At 44.2% G+C, this 18426-nt stretch overlaps 1 protein-coding gene across 7 annotated transcripts in view; it reads left to right on the forward strand.

Moving 5' to 3' along the window:
* The window catches only part of PXYLP1 (2-phosphoxylose phosphatase 1), a 164509-nt gene that overhangs the window by 57933 nt on the left and 88150 nt on the right, over nt 1–18426 (forward strand). For 5 of the 7 annotated variants that reach the window (XM_073625936.1, XM_073625933.1, XM_073625935.1 and 2 more), the window contains one exon: nt 9083–9215. In XM_073625936.1, coding sequence (XP_073482037.1) covers nt 9137–9215 — 79 coding nt within the window. In that variant the 5' untranslated portion in view covers nt 9083–9136. Of the gene's footprint in view, nt 1–9082; nt 9216–15781; nt 15881–17303; nt 17368–18426 lie in introns of all 7 variants that reach the window. The other 2 variants (XM_073625937.1, XM_073625938.1) reach the window with 2 other exon arrangements.

Consider the following 18426-nt stretch of genomic DNA (forward strand, 5'->3'; position numbering starts at 1 on the left):
GGGTTAACCCTCCCCGGACGGGCTCTGACTGTGCCTTCGATTCAGGGCTGGACAGCCCCCGAGCCCACTATCCCCTGGACAGCCAGTGTGGTCACCTATCAGTGCCCATCAATGCTGCCTTATCAGTGCAGCCTCATCAGTGTTCTATCAGTGCAGCCAGGACCTGACAAATTTGCTTTGAATCTAGGAGCCAGCTAAAAGTTAGTAGCCAGTTTTTTTTAACTAACAAAGCTTACGGGTGGAACATGTAACACGTTCCCATAGGGGAACTTATCCTTTAACCCTTTCACAGACAGAGCCATTTTTGTGACCGTGCAAATTGTAATTCAAGGTGTTTCAGCGCTGAAAGCTGAAAATTGGCCTGGGCAGGAATGGGATAAAAGTGCCCTGTAGGCAAGTGGTTAAAGCCCACTATAGGTCATGAGTTTAGTGTTAGGAAGGAGGTCTGGTGCTAGAATTATTGTTCTCACTCCGGCATGCGCAGCAATATGTAATGTGTATTGCAATTGACGTCTTCAGGATTAGGCACCCCGCTGCGTGCATTAACGTTTGTACGCGCGCATATGTGGGGGAGGCCTCAATTTTTTTTGGGGGGGGGGTTTGTGTGCTTGGGTGTAACTTACATTTAAAAAAATTTTTTTTTTTCTTTAAAGTCCCCATGTGATGATTTTTTGGTGACCGGTTCTCTTCAATGAGACATCTACGGTCTGCATTACATTCTTTCCTGGCCCTGATGGCTGGGGAAACTGTCAACGGAGACCCGTAAATCATTTCTGGATCAGCAACAAGAAGGGGAGGAGAGTGGACAGTCTCCTCCCTCCCCTGTACCTGGTGGCACCCACTTTGCCCGGTCCTGGGTCCACAGATGGGCAAGTGGAAGCCAGGATACATAATGGGGGTAGGGGTGTGGACCATTTAGGCGGCAGGATACAATTTCTTGTTGCCATTGCGACCTGGCGCCTGGGGTTTGCCAAGCCCTGAACTAAAGGTACTATACGTATTACCGCTTATTATAAATTTTCTTTTCAGGATTTACCATCTGAAATCAGAAAATTTCGTTATTTTTATTCATAGTGGACCCATCATGTAAATTTGATAAAATGACTATCAGTATTGCTGCCTGAGTAGAATTCAGTGTATAGTTGTTGTTACACCTACCTTTCCATATTATACATAAAATGCGTTTGTATGAAATGTCATTATAATAACTAACAAGCAGTGTTTTCTGATTCTAGTCAGGAAAGTACATAGTGGTGTGTTGCCACGGAAGTCTCAGAAGCAGAATAGGCATGTTCTGCTTTCACAAATAGGCTGTTGACTAGCTCATGAATATTCACGGAAATTTTTATTGTATGAAAGCTCTATAAACTTTTTCAAGTTGCAGATCACTAGGCAACTTTATTTAAAGGTACAAATATAAAAAAACAAAATGGGACTTTCCTGGCACCAAGCATAAGAATCTTTTATTTAAAGGTTGATCCCCAAAATAAGTCTTTAAATCCACACTAGGGCATATATTTTAGCAATAGTTTTTTTTTCCAGACAATGACATCACCCAGCCCCCCTACAACAGCCAAAAGTCACAAAACTGGGCTGGTTGGTTAGTGGCACATTTGTGCTGGTTTGTGCCATTTAACCACTAAAGGACCAAGCCTATTTTTTAGACTCCGTTTTTACAAGTTAAAATCATTTTTTTTTTGCTAGAAAATTACTATTAGATCCCGGCCCAAACATTTATATATATTTTTTCTAACGCCCTAGAGAATAAAATGGCGGTCGTTGCAATACTCTCTGTCACACCGTATTTGCGCAGCGGTCTTACAAGCAGACTTTTTTGGCAAAAATACACCTTTTTTAATGAAAAAATAAGACAATGGATGTGCCGGCTAGTAGCTCGGGGCTTCTGATGGGACGGGAGAGCCTGAGAGAGCTGCGGAAGGCGGCGGGAAGGAGAGGGGGCATCCCCTCCTGCTACCTCTGCTCTCCTGCACATCCCTGGATCCAGACCAGGCTCAGGTATGTATTTAGGGGGGCTGCAGGGGGAGCTGCATGCAGAAGGTTTTTACCTTACTGCATGGAATGCAGTAAGGTAAAACATCTTCTGCCTTTACAACCACTTTAAGCTGGCCATACTCCTGTAGATTTCTGTTTTTTTTTTTTTGTTTTTTCGTTCATCCTGCAGGCTGGCTATATGTGAATCTGCTACAGCTATTGTATTTTGACCACTGGCCACGTTAGCTGTTAAAATATCTGAACAGCGGCTACATTTGATTTGAAGCAGTCACTGGCCAACAATTTTCCACCCAGCATCTTTGATTTTTCAAAGGATGTCCTATGGGAAGGGGGTGACAGGGCCACCTGTTATGGAAATTTCAGCTGGTTTATCAGGCATCAGATGGATTCTGTACAGTATATGGCCAGCATTACTGCTTAGTAATGCTACACAATGGTTGTACTCAAAGTGCAAGTCTACAAGTCAGCCAACTCATTGAAAACCATGCACTCCCTGAGTAGCTGATAACCTATCTCAGCAGCTATGAGAAGGCTGAGAACCAGCATGGGGCGTTTGTGAGCTCCTTGTAATGGCTCATTTACAAACCTCTATGTTTATTACAATAAATATGTGGAAAAGCAAGCTTGTAAGAAGCTAGTTAATGCAGTATTAGTTAGAGTATAGTAACACATGTTATGCACATGGGTACAATGCCATTCATTGTGAATGCCTCCCCAACGCATCTTCCCACCACACTTGGGTTCTGCACAACACATGCAGTGCAGTGTGCTGCCGTAAATGCTCAACCCGCCTTTTTTGGTGCATTAAGCAGCAAATTGAAATTAATGATAAAATGCAGCATAACACACGCAACAGTGTGACTGGTTCCTAACTGTTTTTACACAACTTTCACCCTTGATTAAAACAATTTTTCCAATGTAATTCAATTAGAAAACAAGGTGAATCTTGGGTAAAAATATTTAAAAACACTGTGTGTGATATATTATAGACAAGACATTGTTGAAGTGCTGTCATTCTATGGTCTGTGATGAATGTATGCAAATACAAACACAAGAATTTTTTTTTTGTTTAGCAAGCTCATTATGTAGAACTAGGTCATTTTATGCAAATACCCTCTCTTTCTTAAATTTCTGCTATTGGTCCTGTAGCACATTAATGTCTGTAACTTTCTGAGAGAGGCTTTGTTAGGTGAACAGTGCAGTCATTTTGAGACTCTATGCATTTTCAAATAATGACGCCACTGAGATAGTATTTACTAAAAGCCATTTGTATAATTTATATGTTATACTTTTGTTCAGCCCCTGCTTCATATTTTAGGCTTGCTTGATTCTCATCCAGCTTTCTAAATTATAACATATCTAAATTGTTCATGAATTTACACCTGCAGATTATGGTAAAGAAGTACAATATTTCGAATAATGAAGACTGTGTGAATATTTCAGTATGTGTAAGAAAAATCATCATAATAATGCTCATTTCACACTGACATAATGCCGCCAGTATCAGACGTGGGGCCCAGAACAGCCATTATGCCTAACAATATTACTTTGCAATAGAAATTGGCTAAATAAATCAGTATGTTAGCTTCTGGCATTGTTCTTTCCCAGCGTGAGGCTGCTGGTGCTAAAAACAATGTGTACAGTACTGAACCTGACCTGTAACATATCACTAATCCTTAAAGGGTATCTCCACTTTCATGGGGAAAAAATATTGCAAATAAAATTAAATAATATAGGGTTTTGAATTGTGGAACATGTATTGCGGCGCTGAACAGTTCATTGCAAGCCCTGATTGACTGAAGCAGTGAAAGCTTTAGCTGATCAGGGCACAGAGCACTGTCAGAGTCATGATTAGACACTGTCATCGTGACTTTATCCAATCATGGCTCATTCCCGCCCCACAGTATAAAAGTATTCTTTCAATGGCAGTGTGATTTCGGCGTGGAGAGAGATAGAACAGGGCTCTGTTTAGTGCTATTAGTTAGTGTGCTATACTGTGTTATTTTGCTTCAATTGTCAGTGTAGAATATTAGTTTAGTGTCAGTCTAGGGATAGTGTGAGTGTAGTGAGGAGGTCAATTAAGCTTTGCATAGTGTGCAGCTAGAGTAGGGACTGGCTTACTAAACCTTCCTCATCCTCCTCATCCTCTGTCACGCAAGCAGAGGCAAGTGTGCACTCACCTACAATTGCCAGGGTGGATAAACCTGCCTCCTTGTCCACATCCTTTTCCTGCCAAAGCCACAACATCAGCCATGGAGGAGTCAGCTGAGCTATTTTACCACAGCGTCAGCCACTTGCTCCTTGATAAAGCCCAGCCGTTACTGGATTCAGATGTTGGTTCTGAGGTTGAGGATCACAGGAACGTGAGCCTAGAGAGAGGGGATAATACTGGTAGACAAATTGGCATTCATGTTCCCCCAGCCGCAGCGTATTACCAAGTTGTCTCCAGTGATAATGATGATGATGAAGAAGAGGAGATGGAGATGATGATCAAGATGATGATGAGGGCACTGATGCGACTTGGGTGCTAGATAGAGCAGAGGAGGAAACTGAAGGTGAGGCGGCACAACCCCAAGGAGGCCGACATCAATAAAGAGTAGAGAGCAGCCACCCTATTCCATCACATTCTGCAACTGTTATCTCCCGGCCCACTCCCCAAAGCTTAGCTGTCTGGGCCTTTTTCAGCACATCTGCAGCAGATCGCACTGTTATCTGCAAACTGTATCTCAGGCACATCAAACGTGGCAAAGATACCAACCATTTGGGTATCACATGCTTAACAAGGCATTTAACGTTCAACCACTCAGCCCGTTGGCAAGAGCACCTAAAAGCCACACAGAAGGGGCACAAATCTGTCCCTCCTTCTCCTCCTCCTCCTCCTTACCCACTTAAGTCTGCCCCTGCTATACCGAGTCATTACCTCTCAGCAGCCTCCACTGAGATGGGATGATGGTATAGCACAGGGTGTCCCAGGTCCTAGAAGCACATCTGCCAGCAGCACACCACTAGCTGTAGACTGTAGCCGGCAAATTGCTCTGCCCCATCTGCTGCAGCGGAAAAGAAAATACAGTCCCTGCCACCCACATGCCCAGCGTCTAAATGCAAGCATTTCAAAGCTGTTGGCTCTCCAACTTCTGCCTTTCAGCCTGATGGAATCTGCCCCCTTTCGTGAATTCGCTACTACTTTTCGCGTAAGACCGTTCCATCTCTCTACCATCACGTGGAAGGGAATGTTCTGGCATCGTTGAGCAAGGCATTCAGCCGTAAAATTCACCTTACTGCTGACACGTGGTCCAGCAAGCATGGGCAGGGACGATGTATTTGGTTCACAGCACACTAGGTAACGTTGCTTGCAAATCGAAAGGATGGAGGACAGGGCTCGGTGCTGCAGCTTGTTGTGCCCTTATGTCTTGATACAGCTGGTGGTGATAATGCCAGACCTGTGAGCTCTACCTCCTCCCCTGCCACCTCCATGCCCTCCTCTGCAGAATTGTCCTATGAACATCAGGTACCCCCCTAAGTGTTCAAAGGGCTATTCCATGAGTCAGGCTAAAAGGTGCCATGCAGGTGTATTTAGGGGACAGGGACCACACCGGAGCAGAGATTCTTGCAGCTCTGCAGGGACAGGCCCAGAGGTGGTTCACACCACACCAGCTGGAGCCAGGAATGTTGCTGTGCGATAAAAGCTCAAACCTCCTGTCTGCCCTTAGAAAGGGAAAGTGGACACATGTCCTCAGTTTGGTGGTGCAGCTTTTCCTAAATATGTACCCAGGGTTGCAAGATGTGCTAAAGCTGGCCAGAAGAGTCTGTAGCCATTTTAGGCGGTCATACGCACCCAGTGCTCGGTTGGCTGAAATTCAACCGAATTCCACATGCCCGTAAACCGCCTGATTTGTGATATTCCCACCAGGTGGAACTCAACATTGGCAATGCTGCAGCAGCTATACATGCAGCAGAGGGCCGTCAACGAGTACCTGTGCGAGTACAGCACGACGACAGGCTCAGGTCGCCTCGGCTTTTTTTCCCCACGCCAATGGATGATCATTAAGGATGCAGGAGGAAGTTCCAGATGCTGTCATCCTGAGTGACCCTGAGGAGTCTGCTTCTCAAGCCTCTGCAAATTTGAGGCGGATGGGCAACCTTATGCTTCAAAGCCTGCGAAAAGACCCAAGAATACCTGGCATAAAGGAGAAGGATGATTATTGGTTGGCAACCCTCCTTGACCACTGTTTTATAAGGGGAAGGTCTCAGAACTCATCCCTTCCCCACAGAGAGTACAGAAGATAAAATCTTTTGAGGACACGTTATTGAGGAGTTTATTGAACGTTTTTCCTGACTCCAGTAGTTTGCAGTGTTGTGGAAAACGTAGTTTTGAGTCTTCTGTTGGTCAAGAGAGGAACGTTGGAGAAGGCGTCTGCCTAAGTGAGGCAATTTGAAATTTTTTTAATCCTCTCTGTCCAGGGCTGTCAGCTTCCACATCCCATCAACAGCGTCTGCATCACATGGTGGACGATTACCTTGGGGCCAAAACAGAGATGGAGAGCTTTTCAGCTGACGATCCACTGACTTACTGGGTCATGAGAATAGACCACTGGCCAGAACTTGCCCAGTATGTTATTAAGTTGTTGGGCTGCCCTGCATCCAGCGTGCTTTCAAAACGGGGCATTCAGTGCTGCAGGAGGTTTCATTACTGATCATAGAATGCGTCTGTCCGCAGACTCCGTGGACCGTTTTATAAAAATGAATCAGTACTGGATTACCAGCTATGAAGCCCCTGATGCCATTGTCACTGATTAAGTCTTTTTGGGATGTGGAATCTCTGCAGGACTTCGAGGCTGCCTAGCTTTGAGGGTGTTAAATCATTTCATCTGGAAGAATGTTTTTGGTATAGGTTTTATGGGCACAATTAACACCTAAAGACCAATTTTTCAGCACCTGTTTGACAGGTGCATATCATTGCAATTTGTTTGCCTTCATCAAGAGCACCTCTATATGGTTATGGTGGGAAGGCATCCCCGACACCCAAAGAGTAATTTTTCTGCACCTGTTTGACAGGTGCATATCATTGCAATTTTTTACAGCAAGGCCAATTCTTGCTTTCATCAAGATTACCTATATAGTGCTACGGTGGGAAGGGCCCAACAACACCCAAAAACCAATTTTTACGCACCCGTTACTTCTATCCAAAGTCAAAGTGACACCAGAATGTATCCAATAAAATCTCTAATCTTGTTCCCAGTGCACTACATTGTGGCCTCATCATTCACACTGGCTCCCCAGCTTTTGCTTAGCAAAATAAATGCAGCTTGCAGGAAAAATTTCATTTTTTGGGGCTTTATAAATTCAATTATTGCTGCAGCAGATTCTAGACATGGTACAGATCTGCCACTTTACAGGAAGACTAAGGGGGTCCCCCAGGCACTATTTTTTTCATTTTTATGCTTTTGCTTTAAAAATCATAAAATCACTGCTCATTTAAAAATGACGTTTTTCACAAACTTTTTTTTATTGATACATGTCCCCCAGGGCAGGACACGGTCCCCTATAACCATTGTATGCCCAATTACTTGCATATAAGCCTTCAAAATGGGCACTTTTGATTTTTGACATTCAGGTCCCATTGACTTTAATGGGGTTCGTTATTTGGGTCCGAACTTTCGCGGTGTTCGAAAGTTCTGGTGCAAACCGAACAGGGGTCAGTTCGGCCCATCCCTAATAATGATCAGCCAGTTATTATTTTGTTTATGGCGTTATGAAATATATGTGGGATTTGGAAGGCAAGGCACTAAAAGTATTTTTGTTTTTTGTTTGTTTTGTTTTAGTGTTTAGTCATTTTACAATAGGCCGGGTGTTAATATTACTTTAAACACCTTCCTGTTCTGCATTAAAACATTCTTTTCGATCCTTCAAGTCAAGTTCCAGTTCCAGGACCCACAAGATTTTTTTTCTACTTCCTCAGGCTTTGGTACATATGAATAAATCCACCTCAGCATGAAGGTTTGTCCCCACCAGCTCCATCACAAGTGATGACATCTGATGGCTTTTGCAGACATTTAGGAAGCTCTCATCGCCAACATGTTGTGTAAATTGGGCAGCTGAGTGCGTCATGGGCTTTTCACCAAAAGGCATCCATGTCTCAGTTCTGTAAGGCTGCAAACTGGTCTTCTGTTCACATGTTTTTATAAGATGCCAATATAACATTTTTGTTCCTGAGTTTAGATACACTCTCAATTAACGCTTTAACATTTTTTCTCTTTCTGTAATCTTCATCTCTCTCATCTCTAGCTCTTGCACTCCTCTCACCTTCTATCTCTATCTTCTATAAGCTCCTACTAAGCTTCCTATATAACAATCACTACATCATGTCCGGTTGTATGGTTGCTTTTTCTTGTGATTATTTTAGATCAGAGAAAAAATCCAGTTAGTATAGTGTACCTCCTAGTAATGGCCACAAACGCTTCATTCTTGTTCCATAGTAAATATTTACATTGGGTTGTTAGTTTAAGGCTACACTTTCAGTATCCTACAAAGGATCTTCATAGAACAGCAAGGGAAGAGGTAAGCTTCTCTTCCAGTAATTTCAGTTTATAGTTTCTTTTATGTATGTCTGACACTCTCAGCCTGCAAATTGTAAGTATTTATTTTGTTTTATAGGCCTGCAGTGTAATAGAATCCATTACCATGCAGCCTAGATCTGAAGAATGCTTTTTCTTCTCATCTAGACTTTTTATTTATTTATTTATTTTTTATCCTTCACACAATAAAATACCAAAAAATAAAGACTTTAGCAGACAACAAAAGAACACAGTGGGTTTGGTGTACGGATCCAGAAGTTGTGCCCTTTGCAGTATGAATAGGGATATCATAAACAAAGATTTTGTCATTTTTATGCTTTAATGCTACCGCCACTTACCCATTTAAAGAAAAACAATCTTTTTTTTTTGTGAAAATTCTTTTTTAAAGTGTCCTTTTTTTAATTTATATGTCTCTTGTTCTACAAAGTGCAGTGATTTTTTTTCTTATTCTAATGGCTGATAATTAGTTTAACTATTTTGTTTCCCTTCATCAGGGATGTTTAACAACAGACATGACACCATTAAGACAAAATAGACGGTACTGAAGAATGCTTCTCCGAAACCGATTTCTTTTACTGTCGGCTCTGGCTGCACTTCTGGCCTTCCTAAGCCTTAGTCTGCAATTCTGTAAGTATGCTAAATGCTCTATTCATAAAAGTATCTCTCCATTAGCTACTCTGTAGTCTCCTTATTATAAATGTTAGTTTGCATAATGTGTGAGGGATTAGGGTCTGCATCAAAAAAAATATTTGCATAAAAAGCACAAATATTCAGTACACTTTGATGAGAGGAATGTTCAGATGAAGATATCAGATTAAAAGTTTCTTATCTGCTTTATTCTTTCATAGAGCAAGATAACTTCTGAAATTGCAAGGGGGTACAGTTAGCACAACACAAAACGTCAGCTTCAACCCAGCGGGCTGAACGAAAAAAAAACCTGACAGCTCGGGAGGAGCCACTGCACTAACTATGAACTAACCGCTTTTGTGTTCTGACAGGGGGGGGCAGCCCTCCTGCCAGAACACATCGGGTAACGATCGCAGCTATTGGCTGCAAGCACTGATCAGATGCTGATCAGCAGACCTTTTTTGGTCATGCAGGCTTTTGTTGAGCTGGCTGCTGTACACATAGGTCAAATGTAGACCATTTTTTATTAAACCGGCTGATGCCGCCAGATATTCAGCCACCTGTGTACAGCCCTTAAAGTGTTACTAAACCCACAATAGTAAAATCTGTCTGTATATGCAGCATAGTATGCTTATTGTACTCACTGTGGAGCTTAAAGTGGTTGTAAACCCTCCACTTTCACTTTAGCTCATTCTAATCTATATATAACAGGCAGCTCATCGCTGCCTGTGAAATTTCGCTCACTCTTTCTGGTCCCTTAAAAACCATCCTGCAATCTGTAGTGACGTCAGCCACGCTTTCGCATTCCATAGATTCTTTAACGGCACGCTATGTGTGCCGTTTCCCTATCCTCTGCAAGCCATTGACTTTTATTGAAAACGGCACAGAGAAAGAAGCCTCGCGATGCTGTACTCTCATCCTCGCCTTCCTGGTTCTCCCCCTTGTAAATGTATAAGACGTCACACAGGGGGAGTAAACCAGAGCAGCACAGAGAGTGATTTGCCATCATCAATGGCTTAGCTCGGTTGCCGTAGTAATGGCAATCGAGATAGAGGCTTGGTTTAGACTTGGACAGGAAAAAAAAGTAAGGGCGGAAATGACGTCTACAAAAGATTCATCAATCAGTAGTAACGATGGTGCGGCCAATACCCGGAAGAAACTACATTTAAAAAAAGTGAAATAAGGTATTTTACAAACTAGTTTTTGTCATATTTAAATGTATATGGCTTACCAATACATTCCAGGATCATTATGTTTAAAAAAAAAGAAAAAACGTATGGGGTTTACTTTCTCTTTAAGTGATTAATCCTCTGCATTGTGTAAAAAAAGGCTCTTTTGACCCTGTATGCATAGACATTTCCTGTTTGAGCTGAGCTATTCAGGTCACATGTTATTGACATCACACATGTGGGCATGTATACAGATCCCAAATGACAGCCTAGTCCCTCCCTCCTACTCCTCCATGCCCAGTAACTAAAAAAGAACACAGTAGGTGGGTTGTCACATCTTGATTGATGGATGATCCACCTCCCATAACAGCATGAGGACCAGTGGTGTATTTAGGTTTTTTGCTGCCCTAGGCCTGACAAAACTCGTGCACCCCTTAATTTAAATATGACCCACCCCTTCCTGTCAAGGCCACACCCCTTGCTGTTTAAGACCCGCCCTGAAATTTTTCGAGTGGGGACACTAGTTCTGAGGGCCGGGGGGGGGGGGGGGGGTCAATGGATTCCCTTAGATTTCCTCTCACTTGCTGTTTGGCTATGGGGCAGGAAGTGAAAGGAATCTCTGCAATGGGACAGGGATGGTAAAAAATAAACTGACAGGGGCTATAACCCTCCCTTATTCTATCCAAAATGAAAAAAAAAGTGTTGCCTATAGTTCTACTCTAAGCACAAATTTCTGATCATTTTATGGAGAGGACTAAGAAGATATAACCATGCCAATGGTGCAGCAGAAACATATAGCACAGTGAGGAAGGTTTGTGGTCCAAGATGAAAGGACAGTCAAAATTAGAAGCGGTGCCCCCCCCCCCCCCCCACAGTTGCGGAATGCCGGCCGCCCGCATACTGGAAGCAGTGAGGCCGCTTTATGGGGGCGCTAGACTAGTTTGCCTCTAAGCCCAGTCCGCTCCATAAGACTGGCGCTACAGTAACAGTGTAGCGCAAGCCGGCGGGGACTCTTTCCGTGCTGCCCCCCCTGCAAAGTGCTGCCCTAGGCCTGGGCCTTGTTGGCCTAGGCCAGGATACAGCGTTGATGAGGACACAGGCTATAGTGCAGTCATGGTGAACCTTAGCACCCTAGATGTTTTGGAACTACATTTCCCATGATGCTCAGTACACTGCAGAGTGCATGAGCATCATGGGTAATGCAATTCCAAAACATCTGGGGTGCAAAGGTTCACCATCACTGCTATAGTGGATTTCAAGAGGCAGTGATTCCCATAAACAAGATAACACCACTGTACATGTTTTTGCAGTGTTCTTTTTTTCCATAGCAATAGCATCAGTTACAGCCTGCAAATGTGCATATTGGGGTAATAGATATTTCTAAACTTTTAAAAATATATTTATTTCCTAATTTCTAAATTCATAAATCATACAGATCATACCAAAGATGTGTTATGTTCTTTTTTTCATATTTGTGATCCTTCTTTCTCTCTTTCTGTGCCTTTTTTTTCTCTCTCTCTCTCCCCCCTGTCATCCTCATCCCACCTGGGACCCCACTGCCACCATGCTAACACACTACCCCCTGTCATCCTCATCCTCCTCCCACCTGGCACCCCACTGCAACCTGGATAACACCACACCCCCTGTCATCCTCATGTTCATCAAACCTGGCACCCCACTGATACCTTGCTAACACCCCACCCCTGCCATGCTCATCTTCATCACAACTGGCAACCCACTGCAACCTTGCTAACACCCCACCCCTTGTCATCCTCCTCCTCATGTTCATCACACCTGGCCCCCCACTGATACCTTGCTAACCCCCCACCCCCTGTCATCCTCCTCCTCATGTTCATCACACCTGGCCCCCCACTGATACCTTGCTAACACCCCACCCCCCTGTCAGCCTCCTCCTCATGTTCATCACACCTCCACCCCACTGATACCTTGCTAACACCCCACCCCTGCCATACTCATCTTCATCACACCTGGCAACCCACTGCAACCTTGCTAACACCCCACGTCATCCTCATGTTCATTACACCTGGCCCCCCCAATGATACCTTGCTAACACCCCACCCCCTGTCATCATAGTTACATAGTTAGTCAGGTTGAAAAAAGACACAAGTCCATCCAGTTCAACCTTAAAAACAATAAATAAATAAGATAAAAAATATCGTACAATCCAATATACCCAATTTTATACCCACAGTTGATCCAGAGGAAGGTAAAGAACCCCAGCAGAGCATGCTCCAATTTGCTACAGCAGGGGAAAAAAATTCCTTCCTGATCCCCCAAGAGGCAATCGGATTTTCCCTGGATCAACTTTACCTATAAATGTTAGTACCCAGTTATATTATGTACTTTTAGGAAAGTATCTAGGCCTTTCTTAAAGCAATTATTATTATTATTCACGATTTATATAGCGCCAACAGTATACGCAGCACTTCACAATGTATAGGGGGGACAACACAATTACAGTACAGTTAAATACAAAAGGTACAGGAGGGCCCTGCATGTAGAGCTTACATTCTAAGGAAGGGGGTGATGGTACAAAAGGTAATAGCTGCAGAGAATGATTTGATGGGGGTGGCTCGGGGACAGTTGTTAGGTGGGTGTGGGATAGACTTCCCTGAATAAATGGGTTTTCAGGGATCTCCTAAGGGTGGACAGGGTAGGGGCTGATCGGACATACTGGGGCAGGGAGTTCCAGAGGATGGCAGAGGCTCTGGAGAAGTCCTGAAGGCAAGCATGGGAGGTGGTAACAAGGGAGCTAGAGAGCAGGAGGTCCTGGGAGGAGCTGAGGGGACGATTTGGGCGATATCTGCAGATAAGGTTGGTGATGTAGATGTTGTGGATGGCCTTGTAGGTTATGGTTAGCATTTTAAATTTTACGCGGTGGGGTAGGGGAAGCCAGTGAAGGGATTGGCAGAGAGGAGCAGCAGTCATGGATTGGTTAGTGAGGTGTATTAGTCTAGCAGCAGAAAGCAATCTACTGAGCTTACCAGAACCACCTCTGGAGGGAGTCTATTCCACATTTTCACAGCTCTTACTGTGAAGAAACCTTTCCGTATTTGGAGATGAAATCTGTTTTCCTCTAGACGTAAAGAGTGCCCCCGTGTCCTCTGGTTTGACCGCAAAGAGAATAACTCAACACCAAGTTCACTATATGGACCCCTTATATATTTGAACATGTTGATCATATCCCCCCTTATTCTCCTCTTCTCAAGAGAGAATAAATTCAGTTCCTCTAATCTTTCCTCATAGCTGAGCTCCTCCATGCCTCTTATCAGTTTGGTTGCCCTTCTCTGCACTTTCTCCAGTTCCCCGATATCTTTTTTGAGAACTGGTGCCCAAAACTGAACTGTATATTCCATTCATTAGTATGTACAAATCATACTGATGATTTGTACAGGGGCAAAATGATATCTCTCTCTCTGGAGTCCATACCTCCTTAATACAAGAAAGGACTTTGCTCGCTTTGGAAACCGCAGCTTGGCATTGCATGCTATTATTGAGCTTATGATCTACCAAAACCCCTAGATCCTTCTCAACCACGGATTCCCCCAGTTGTACTCCCCCCTAGTATGTATGATGCATGTATATTCTTAGCCCCCAAGTGCATAACTTTACATTTCTCAACATTAAACCTCATCTGCCACATAGTAACCCAATAAGACCGTGCATTGAGGTTGGCTTGTAAATTGGAGACATCCTGTAAGGACATTATTCCACTGCATAGCTTGGTGTCATCTGCAAAGACAGAAATGTTACTTTTGATCCCAGACCCAATATCATTTATAAAGATATTAAAAAGTAAGGGTCCCAGCACTGAACCTTGGGGTACACCACTAATTAACCTTAGACCATTCAGAGTAAGAATCTTTAACCACTACTCTCTGAATTCTGTCTTTTAGCCAGTTTTCTATCCATTTACAAACTGATATTTCCAGGCATGTAGACTTTACCTTACACATGAGCTGCGTGTGGGGAACTGTGTCAAACGCTTTTGCAAAATCCAAGTATACCACGTCCACAGCCATCTCTCTGTCCAAGGTTTTACTTACCTTTTCATAAAAAGAAATCAGGTTTGTCTGACAACTTCTGTCTTTCATGAATCCATGCTGTCCTTTGCTTAAAATTTTTTTTCCACCAAAAACTCATCTATGTGGTCTTTTATTAAATGCTCCAGTATCTTCCCGACTATAGAAGTTAAAATAACAGGTCTATAGTTACTTGGTAAGGACTTTGATCCCTTTTTAAATAAAGGCACCACGTTCGCCCTGCGCCAGTCCAGTGGTACTATTCCCGTCATTAATGAGTCCCTAAAAATTAGATACAATGGCTTTGAAATTACAGAGCTCAATTCTTTTAGGATCCGTGGGTGGATGCCATCAGGTCCAGGTGCTTTATCCACCTTTATTTTGTCTAAATATTTCTGGACCATATTACTTTTGAGCCATTGTGGATCATTCGGGGCTGTGTCAATACCACCCCCATTATGGACATGAGCTCCCTCATGCTCTTTTGTATACACAGAGCTGAAGAAAGTATTTAATAAATTCATCGTCCTCCTCATGTTCATCACACCTGGCACCCCCCTGATACCTTGCTAACACCCCACCCCCTGTCATCCTCCTCCTCATGTTCATCACACCTGGCCCCCCACTGATACCTTGCTAACACCCCACCCCCTGTCATCCTCCTCCTCATGTTCATCACGCCTTTCACCCCACTGATACCTTGCTAACACCCCACCCTGCAAGACAGCATCTTCATCCTCATGTTCATCACCCCTCACTGCAAACTTGCTAGCTCACAACCTACCCCCTGTCATCCTCATCTCAACTGGCACCCCACTGCAAGCTTCCTAATACACTACCCCCTGTCATCCTCCTCTTCATCACATCTGCTAACACCCTACCTCCTGCCATCCTCATCCTCATCACACCTGGCACCCCACTGCCACCTTGCTAACACCCTACCCCTGTCACCTTCATCACACCTGGCACCCACCCTAGCTTCCAAACACCTGCATTGCCAAAGCAGCTTATTCCAATGTTGAGAGGATAAGGGTCTCTTCTCAACAAATGTGTTGTGGCGGTTAACGTGGTCTGTAAACGGGGGCTTATTGAAATATTGAACACTAAGTTACCAATAAAGGTACCACCCAGGTGAATGATTATAGTGTTGCTATACCCACAACAGTAAAATCAGTCTGTATATGCAGTAAAGCATGCTTGTTATACCCCTTAGTGTGGAACCTAAGGGGTTAATCCTCTGCATTGTGTAAAAAGGCTGTTTGATCCTGTCTTTTCTGATCATCTTCTTCAACAGACTTCAAAAAATAACCTAATATTTACAGAGTCTATAGTTTTTTTGTTTTTTTCTTGGGAGGGTGCACGTGATCAGCACAGGGCCAATCAGCACTGTTCAGACAGAGGATCAGGGGTCTTTTGATGCCTGATAGGACAATCATGGGAGAAATGAAACAAGGTAATTATGAGTTTATATTTACAAAAACGAATGCATCTCCATGTTCTGTGTACTGTGAGAGACCAGATATAGTAAATGCAGGATCTGGGTTTAGTAACACTTTAAGGGTGGCCACTGGCCAGGAAAACCACCCATTCTTTTCCTAGTTAGACTCCAGAGCCCTAATCAAACAGGAATTACTTTATCCCTGCTTGTTTCCCTGTGCCATTTATTCAGGCCGGTTTCACACTGGGGCGATGGGTGCGTCGGTGGTAAAACGCCGCTACTTTACCTTTAAAAAAGGTTAAAACTGCCCGCAAAGCGCAGCTGTAGCGGCGCTATGACGGTACAGCCGCGCTGCCCTATTGGTATACGCCACTCCTTCACCGCTCCAAAGATGCTGCTAGCAGGACTTTTTTCAGCATCCTGCTAGCGCACCACTCCAGTGTTTCAGGTCGGTTTGCAGGCACTATTTTTAGCGCAATAGCGCCTGCAAAACGACCCAGTGTGAAAGGGGTCTTACAAACATTTGCAACAATTCTCTCTTGCATGCATAGTTATAAATACCTGTTCCCAAAGTCAGTTTTGAACTTTTTTTAAAACAACCTCTGCATTTGAATCTACAGCCAGCTATGTTTTTCTTTTAGACTTGTACAACAAAAAATTAAAATTTTCCTCTTGTTAATTGGCTCATTGCTTTTCCCAGACGTCTGCCCAAGTCATGAGGGAAACTTTCAGGCATCCCCAGCACTGTGCTTAGGTTTGCTACAGTAAGGTGTTTTTTTTTTTTTTTTTTGCAAAAGTGGAGATTCACTTTAAAGCGGAGTTCCACACAAAAATGGAACTTCCGCTTTTCGGAACCCTCCCCCCCTCCGGTGTCACATTTGGCACCTTTCAGGGGGGAGGGGGGTGCAGATACCTGTCTAAGACAGGTATTTGCACCCACTTCCGGCATAGACTCCCATGGGAGTCTCCGCGCTGTCTCCTGGGAAACGCTCCCAGGAGATAGCGGGGACCAGTTACGATGCGCAGCGCGACTCGCGCATGCGCAGTAGGGAACCGGGAAGTGAAGCCGCAACGCTGATTCCCTCACCTAGGATGGCGGCGGCAGCTGCCGAGAACCGAGCGGGTTCTCGGCGTCGCCTGCCGACATCGCTGGACCCTGGGACAGGTAAGTGGCCATGTACTAAAGGTCAGCAGCTGCAGTATTTGTAGCTGCTGGCATTTAATATTTTTTTTTTTTTTTGGCGGTTTAGGTGGACCCCCGCTTTAAGGTTGTTTGCAATTATGTACAGTACTCCAGATTCTGCACACTTGTTTGTCTTAAGATGTAAGTTTTGGAGCTCTCACAACTATTTGACCAACCCTGACACCATTATCGTATAGGTGTCACGTACCTGATCAGAGATTGAAATAAGGAGGTTGGCCTCTCTTGTATCTCCAGCCCAGGTCCCGGTGAAGGTGAAACAGAGGGTACCAAGGGACAAGAGCAACACAAGTGCCGGCAGGTATTGATTAGAGTGCTTGCAGCAGGAGATGCAGACCCTGGCAGGCTGGCAGAACATCAGGTCAGGAACAGTAGCTGATCCAGCCAAAGTTAAAGGGGCACTCCACACAGGCAGCAGGTTCAGAGGCAAGGCTTGTCAGAGCTCCTAGCAGGTTTGAAACAGGAACTCACTGTGATGAGCAGAGGTGATACAGATGAGAACTGAATAAGCGCTTGAACCAGATGTGAGCAGAGCCGGGATCAGCAGCGTGGCCACAGATAAAGCCGAGGGCAGCAGGCGGGCAGTGCGGTACCCAGACATAAGACTGAGACATGGTCAGGAACGGAGCAGGGTCGAGAACTGGCAACAGAGCAGAAACAGGATCCAAGTTCAGGTCAAAGGCAAGTCTGAGTCAGCAACAGGGAGACAAGCAGAGTAACAGCAGGACACAGGGAAAAGCTGAAAAACCAGTCAGCACTGGAGCGTGAGCTGAAGCCCCTTTAAATAGTCCATCTGGAGCCAACATGCATTGAGTGCGCGCCCACCTGTGTGCATTTCTGTGTGCATGCACGCGCCTAGTCACCAGTCTGCTGAGAATTCTGTGTGCATGTGCATGTTTATCTGGTAGTCCCTCTCTGACATTAGGTTTAGCAGATACCACTAGTTGCAACCGCAAAACTTCTGCCAATGAAAGACTACTGTTCGTGTCACTTTTCTTTAGTTGATTTAGTAGCATCCTTTGTTCTTTAAAATGTAAAATGGTGTTGCTTCAGTAGAGGGGGTTGAGCAGATCAGGATTGGGGTTGGGTAGAGTGAGGGCAGGGTTTCAAGTTTTCATTTATTAGAGTGTTGTAAAACTGTAAATTGCTTTACTTTGTCTGCCTTGGGGTCAACAAACACCTGCTGCTGCACCATTGCTTGTTACTCACCAGCTAGCACACAGACTTAGACCCTTACATATAACCAGAGACCTTCAAAATGTGGCATTTATTTTTACAAAATGTGGCAATATGGCACTTATTTTGGCCAAATGTGGCATTTATTTTTCAACTTTCCACCCCCCCTTCCCATCGTAAAAGG

This window comes from Aquarana catesbeiana, linkage group LG04, assembly GCF_042186555.1.
Source record: "Aquarana catesbeiana isolate 2022-GZ linkage group LG04, ASM4218655v1, whole genome shotgun sequence".
Lineage (NCBI taxonomy): Eukaryota > Metazoa > Chordata > Amphibia > Anura > Ranidae > Aquarana > Aquarana catesbeiana.